The sequence below is a fragment of the Sycon ciliatum genome, chromosome 12 (genome assembly GCF_964019385.1).
Source record: "Sycon ciliatum chromosome 12, ocSycCili1.1, whole genome shotgun sequence".
Lineage (NCBI taxonomy): Eukaryota > Metazoa > Porifera > Calcarea > Leucosolenida > Sycettidae > Sycon > Sycon ciliatum.
The window spans coordinates 23,807,139-23,814,638 of NC_088654.1; the positions used below are offsets into that span (position 1 = coordinate 23,807,139).

Here is a 7,500-nt window from a genome sequence, read left to right on the forward strand (position 1 = left end):
ACGGTGGCTGGGCCGAATTGATCAGTTGCTTGGACGGTGGCTGGGCCCGAATTGATCAGTTGCTTGGACGGTGGCTGGGCCGAATTGATCAGTTGCTTGGACGGTGGCTGGGCCCGAATTGATCAGTTGCTTGGACGGTGGCTGGGCCCGAATTGATCAGTTGCTTGGACGGTGGCTGGGCCGAATTGATCAGTTGCTTGGACGGTGGCTGGGCCGAATTGATCAGTTGCTTGGACGGTGGCTGGGCCCGAATTGATCACAATGAACTTGAGCTATCTTTTGCAGATTCCTTGACTTTCTCTTGTTCACTTTTGGCGTTGCTCAGTACTCGGGCTCTTCAAGGCATCCACTTCATCTCTGTTGCTTGTTCTAAGCATGTCCGCACTGATTGCTCCCATGTGCTTAGGTTACGTTCAGATCAAGACGAATCATGGTGACCTGAACTTAGAAATCCATTGTGAGATGGTAAGTGTGCGTATGTGTGTGGGGGGGGGGGGGATAAGAACAAAGGAAGTAATCATAGCAATCAAGGTAGGGTAAGCAGGATACAATGAGAGCACTAAAATACAAAGGTATGATTTCTCACAAAGGTGTGTACAAACCATGGGTATGAGAACTGAGCGTCAATTTTATGGTCAAACTAATAATTATTATGCTCTTCAAGGCCCTGGGAAAGGTATACAAACAAGAATTTTGATGTTTACCATCTCCTTTTTCCTTGAGAAAGAAAAGATTTGCGACGGGTGTTGCATTTCGAATTGAAAGTCAGATTCAGCATTGTTGTCAAAAATGAGCGTATGACTTTGTTCAGGCTTTACTAAGACCAGGTGGGGCAGGAAGCATTTGCTATAGGCCAATCCCAGTTAGTACCACATCCGACAGTCATCACTGAATGGTGTTATTTACATCTTTGCTTGTATATTGCAGGTACATCTATGTACATACCGTATACTGGATTGGATATCTGAAGACGAACAATAAAAAATGAAAATAATAATTATAACTCGGATGTTGAGCCCATTAAATTATGGTGAAAAAGGAGGACAAAATGTTACGAGTTATGACTAACTGTCCACCAACGTCAGGTCGCCGAATGTCTCAGTACTCCTTTGTCAGTTTTGTGCCATTTTTGTCGCACTCGCTGACTGTATAAGATCTGGTTACGTTGGTGGACAGTTAGTCATAACTCGTAACATTTTGTCCTCCTTTTTCACCATAATAATAATTATCATATCCGTTCCCGAAGGGAAATCACGACGACCACTAACACCCTAGCGGCAGATGAAGACAAATGTTCACCAAGAAAGCGACATGAGTTCAGTTTGCTACTCAGAGTTTCATGCACTGGTAGGTGCAATCATCAGGCAAAACAATAGTGGGTCAGCCAGAACAAGGGGTCTTTTACAGGGTCTGGTGGGGTGAGCTGAAAGCACCATCAGGTGAGAGCAGCGAAATAGCGCTGGTCAAAAGAAAGAGCAAATAGGGCGCCAATAGGTGCAAAGCCAGGATACAGAGTGGTGAGTGTGTAAGTAACTTACACGTGAGGAAATCAGCGCAAGCTTGTATAAGGGGTGTGCAGACAGCGTTGATTGCCCAGGGGATATGGGCGCTTCAAGTGATAGCTGCCCCTGTGTAGTCCTTCAGGCAATATTTGTTGGCATGTCGGCACCTCGATACCATTTCGCTTCTCTTGTTGAGAGCGTAGTCTTTATCACTGAGCACGATCCAGGTTTTCTCCGCTTTGCATAGCGAGCATCGCGTGGATAGGTTACTGTAGGCTCTGGACCTTCCACAGATCCTCCACTTTATGTCGCACTCTTCATTTTGGGACTTCAAACACCAGGCGTATTTCGAAATCTCAGTGCTGTTCTTGTATGTGACGACACGCGTGGATGTCTTGTGATTCGCCAGGCGTAGCTTGAAAGGGGGTGCAGTCAAGCCGAAGTAGCCTCTCACATCGAGATGTCTTGTGGTCACGACCGCCTCGTATACTGCGGCCTCTGCTGGGCAGTCTCCTTTCAGCGGGTACCTTGGCCTCTGCTTGGCGGTCTCCTTTCAGCGGGCACCTTGGCCTCTGCTTGGCGGTCTCCTTTCAGCGGGCACCTTGGCCTCTGCTTGGCGGTCTCCTTTCAGCGGGCAACTTGGCGCTGACTTGCAGTTACACGGATTTTGCTCTGCGCACTTGGCCATTTGCTTCCGGTTGTGTGAGCTGATCAATGATGCTGCGTTTGGCAAGCAGCAGTAGACTGTAAATGTATGTACAAAATACTGAGTGGCCTATAATACGGTCAAGGAGCAACTTGAGTTGCTTGAGTTGCTTGGTTACTGCGGGATGAGACAGCTAGCAGCCACTGCTGGTAGTGTGGATTGGACAGATCTTATCCATTCTCACGCCTCCGGCGGTACAACGTCAATATTTAGGCAGATAACTGCGGCATGGCACGACTATGAGTGGTTGAAACTGGGGACGGGGCAGCAGCTCCTGCAGACACCATTGCACTGCTGCATGACTGGTAAAAATGATTGTCACGACTGGTTGCATATAGTGAACATACCTTTACTGGCTGCACGGGCAGCAAGAACAGACAATGCCGACCCGACTTGTGTGCTGTGCTCAAGAATAACACTATCCAGGATTGTCTTCCGCACCAATTTCCCGAGGACGTCGACATCTGTATCGGCACCGTGAGCGCCATAATCTTCCTTCAGGATGTTCTTGACCAGATCCTCTTGCTTGTACGACTTCCTTCCAGGGTGGACCTGCTTCAAGGCTAGCAGAGAATCACTGTGGGCGGCATAGTCCTCCTTCAGGATGTCCTGGACCAGATCCTCTTGCTTGTATGACTGCCTTCCAGGGTGGACCTGCTTCAAGGCTAGCAGAGAATCAGCAAAGCCAGCAATTGCTGCAACAAGCTGCTGTACGTACGACTGCCCAGCACGCTTCACCTCACCCAGTAACACACGCACATCAAACGACATGCAGTTGTGTGCAATAAGTACCGGTTTCGAACCACCAATGGACTGAAGCCAAGAGATGAAACGCTCAATGGCATCAGGTAGTGAGAGCGACGGCAGGACTTCGCCAGCCCTTAATCAATGGCATGTGTTCCTTCTCTGGACTACACAGGGAGGTGAGGACTGCTGCTATTGTAGCTTCGGAGTCACCGTGAAGCTCAGATTCCTTAGTGGGTATATCCGGCCGACGCCGTAGCTTCCCGAGCGGCCAGCAATGAATGCGCCAGGACGAGCAGGTCGTCCAAATAGATGATCACTCAGATCCCGAATTGGCAAAGTGTCGCCACCACCGGATGGAGGAGTTTGGTGAATGTCCAGGGGGCCGACGACAGGCCGAATGGGAGTGACCGGAACTCATACAGAACTCCCTGCCAGCTGAAACGAAGGAAGCGGCGATCGCTGGCCCTCATCGCCACTGTGAGGTACTCATCCTTGAGATCCAGCCGGGTGAGGAAGTCCCCAGGCTGGAGCAAGTCCCGGAGGGTGCCGATGCGCTCCATCTTGAAATGGTGATACGGGACGTATCCGTTCAGGGCCCGCAAGTCTGTGCTTGCCGGGGTATCAAGCTTAACCCTGTGCACCTTTGCATGTGAGCTCTCGCGGACATGCCTGCCTGCTCCATTACCTTGGACACGTAAGTGTACTGTAAACCTAGAAACATTTGCGATTCTGAAATGTTCGCGATTTTTTGCGATGGGGGTGAAATCGCGAAAGTCAGTGGGCGCAAAATGCGAACCTGCAGACTCGAGTCAATCATCAAATTGACCCGAATCTCAAATGTTTGCAGACGCGAAATGGTCTGTCATCGCAATTCGCGAACGTTTCCGGGCTTACAGTATCCCAGGTTTTTCTGGGCAGTTGCAGCGCCTAGACGAATGTTGAAACTTGAAAGTGAGCAAGTGCAAAGCCTATGCTTTCAGGGATGCGAGGGTTTTGTCTTTCAACAAGCGTCCATGGCGTACAGTACTTTCTTGTCCAGTTCATCGTCTGCGTGTCTTGCTGCTGGGAACAAGCATTCATAAATACCGTGTATCTAGTGCTGCAGTGGGTGTCTGGTTGCTGTTGCTGTTCGTTAGTTTGACTGTGTTGCTGTATGGCCGAATGTTGTCATGGTCGTGTTGGCGTGCAGGTGCCGAAAACAGCCGAAAACTTCATTCTCCACTGCAAGGCTGGCTACTACAAGAACACAGGTATGTGTGTTAAGGTGTCTAGGGATACGGCCACATTTCCCACAGAGCGTGTCACGTGTTCTGTAAATGCTAACAATTTCGGGGTTAAGGTGTCTAGGGATACGGCCACATTTCCCACAGAGCGTGTCACGTGTTCTGTAAATGCTAACAATTTCGGGGTTAAGGTGTGTTCCAGTAACTTTGTGACAGATGAAGCAGTACGGTGGAAATAATACTTGACCTAAAGGTGTGTTTGTCTGGAATGGACAGAGAGCAGAGCAAGCATGTGTAGCAATGAGAACAATAGCGTGTGTCGCGAATGCAGTCGAATCAGGAATAGCAGATTGCGAAGTATTCACGTGGCAGTCATGATGGTGGGTCTCAGAGGTTTTCATGCGGGGAAACTCAACAGTTATTTTCCTCTGCTGCTGCTCCTGCTGCTGGTGGTGCTGTTACTGCTGCTTCGTTTGGCTTGTGGTGATTACTAATTGTTCTGTTTTGATTTGTTGCTGTGTGTGTATTTGTGCTTGTGTTGCAGTCTTCCATCGGTCCATACGCAACTTCATGGTGAGTTGTGTTGCGTTCGTGAGCACATGTGCCCGCTTGTCGTGAAAAGTGAGAGTGTTGGGTGGTGTTCATTTCCAATACACACACACCAGGGGAGGGTCTGGGCAATATGGTTTATTTTTTAGTCACACACCAGCAGGGTCTTGTCGTCGCACACTCAGATCTAGTTCATCTTGAGTGTCCTAATTCCTTCATGTGGATCTTGTGCATGCATAATTGTGGTAATGGGAAATCAAACGGTGTGGATATCACAGTCGTGCTGCACTACTCCAGTTTACTGTACACATCTACCTACTCAGCTGATCAGTGCATATGCACTGTGTTGCATTCTTTTGTAGAGGCGTCGGAGAGTAATTTACGGTGGTACGGTCAGGCATCTGAGGAACAGTTTACTTGCTGGGAAAGGTGGCTCCGCTGAAAATTTCGAAATTTAGAGTCCAAATCAGTGCTCTTGATTGATTGATGGGGTACCTGGTGGCAAAAAGTGGTACGGTCAATACCGTAGTGACCATGGCCTGTCCGACACCCCTGTGATCAGTGCATATGTACTGTTGCATTCCTTTGCCCCCCACCCCTCCCTCGACACTCCATGGTACATGTAGTTCAATTGTACATTGTATTCTGTCATGCATCTAGCATATGCCCCTTCCCGTGCCTGCAGTTTTTGGACTTTCAGGTTTAGTTGCCGTGCAAGAGTTTGAGGCTGGACTCTTGTGTTTGTTTTGTTTCGTATTTTGTTTATCCAAGAAAGTAAAGAATGCTGCACGCGGTCTTGTGAGTGCTGCACTGTGTTAGCTGTGTTAACACGGTTATACTGTAAAAGCCATTATTCTAACGAGGCGCATATATAACGATTTCCCGAAATTGACTGGTTTACGTGTAGCAAAGGTAACGATTCTCACTCATTCTCAACGCTCAATAGAACAGTATATGTATCGATTTCTGTATAACGATTTCTATTTTAACGGCAGATTTCTCCTCGTTAACTCGTTAGAGTTAGCACTTCGTTATCAGTAGTACAGACTAGAGTCATGATATTGTACAATTTGTGTGTTCACTTACCAGTGCTGTACTAGGCTAGACTGTACGGGGGGCGTCGGATGGTGTGGCACGGTCAGCCATCTCAAGTACAATTTACTCGTGGGGGAGTGGAGGCTGAGCCGAACATTTTTGGAAACTTAGATCCCAGACCAGTGTATTTATTGATTCACGGGGTACCTGGGGCAAAACGTGGTACGGTCTGTTAATACTATCAAGAGTACATAACCCCCCAGAGTGTGCAACGCCGATCCAGCTCTGCATAGGGTCTTGGTCGAGCGGAATCGGATCTTCTGATGTCATGCGTACACTCCACACCAGCCCAAGGCCGGTCTCGAGGCAGGGCACCATTGATTTTGATCCGAGAGTACCCGCGAATTCCCGGGTTCCTCTCAGATGTGTACGGTATTATGACGCAAAGATCCGATTCCGCTCGACCAAGACCCTTTGCACAGCTGGATCAGGCGTTGCACACTCTGGGGGGTTATGTACTCTTGATACTATGGTGACCGTAGCGTGTGCGACACCCCTGCTGTCCATACTACATGCAGGTGTAGTATTCAAGCCGGTTCAGGAGCCATTTGTCTTTCATTGTATTGGCACATCCGCTGCGTGTCACTGATGCTGCTTTATCTGCTGTGTGCTTGTCGCAATTGTGGTCACTGACCTTGCTGCTGCTGCCGCCACTGCTGCCGCCGCTGCTGCTGTTGTTGCTGCTGCTGCTGCTGTTGCTGCTGTTGCTGTTGTTGCTGGTGTTGCTGTTGCTGCTGCTTCTTATGATGGTTGTCCTTTGTATCATTGTCTGTTGTTGTGTCTGTGTATAATTACTTGTATGTAACAGATACAAGGTGGTGATCCAAGCGGAACTGGACGAGGTGAGTGGTCACCAAGGAGTTGTAGCTAGGGATACAGCAGGAGACCATAGTACCTGAAACGTCGTCCTTTTCGACCCCGGGTTTAGAAGTTCTAACTGATCGATGATCTTTCAAACTTGTGGTTGTGGCCCGCGGCTTGACTTGCTGTCCCTGAGCGCGACCCAGTCCAGCTATGCCATGGCGAGTGTGTATAAATCAGCCTGGCCGAGGGCGACCGTTACGTGTAGGGCAGCCTGGGAGAGAAACCCACATGGTATCGTGTTCCAGTCGCCCGTGTCATCTTCCTGTATGTAACCACTCCCTGGTCTGATATACAGTCAACTTCGCTAATAACGACTGCGGGTATAACGACAATCCGCGAATAGTGACAGAATGTCCATGCCCAAAGCAAAGTCCCATCTAGCTGTAATACATATAATGAGACTTCGGGTACATGTATAAGGACACTTCGCGAATAAGGACACTTTTCTGACGCCCCGCCGAGTGGCGTTATACGCAAACTTGACTGTACGCACATCCTACCACAGCCTGCTCTGTAGTAGGCATGTATGTGTTATGCATAATAGAGGTTAGGCAGTCTGAAATTCGCTTCTTTTTCTTGTTTGCCACAGTTTGAATTCTGAACTAAATGTCCAAGCCTTTTGGAAACCATTTGTCGAATGTTCCTGAAGGAGTGAAGCAGCTTTGTGGAGAGTCTGGCAATATCGTACTAACCTCCCGTCTTTTTCCGTCTGCTCTTTCACTCAATATACCTGCCTCTTCATATGTGTATGTGTCCATCTGTCTGTCTGTCCGTCCGTCTGTCTGTGTGTCCGTCTGTCTGTTTGTCTGTCCGT

The 7,500-nt window shown here is 48.7% G+C and overlaps 1 protein-coding gene across 1 annotated transcript in view; it reads left to right on the forward strand.

The window, feature by feature from the left end:
• The window catches only part of LOC135828823 (RING-type E3 ubiquitin-protein ligase PPIL2-like), a 36,821-nt gene that overhangs the window by 18,263 nt on the left and 11,058 nt on the right, over positions 1-7,500 (forward strand). Inside the window, exons 14-17 of the mRNA XM_065341253.1 lie at positions 407-465; positions 4,145-4,205; positions 4,723-4,751; positions 6,631-6,664. Of these exons, the coding sequence (XP_065197325.1) occupies positions 407-465; positions 4,145-4,205; positions 4,723-4,751; positions 6,631-6,664 (183 nt within the window). The remainder of the gene's footprint in view (positions 1-406; positions 466-4,144; positions 4,206-4,722; positions 4,752-6,630; positions 6,665-7,500) is intronic.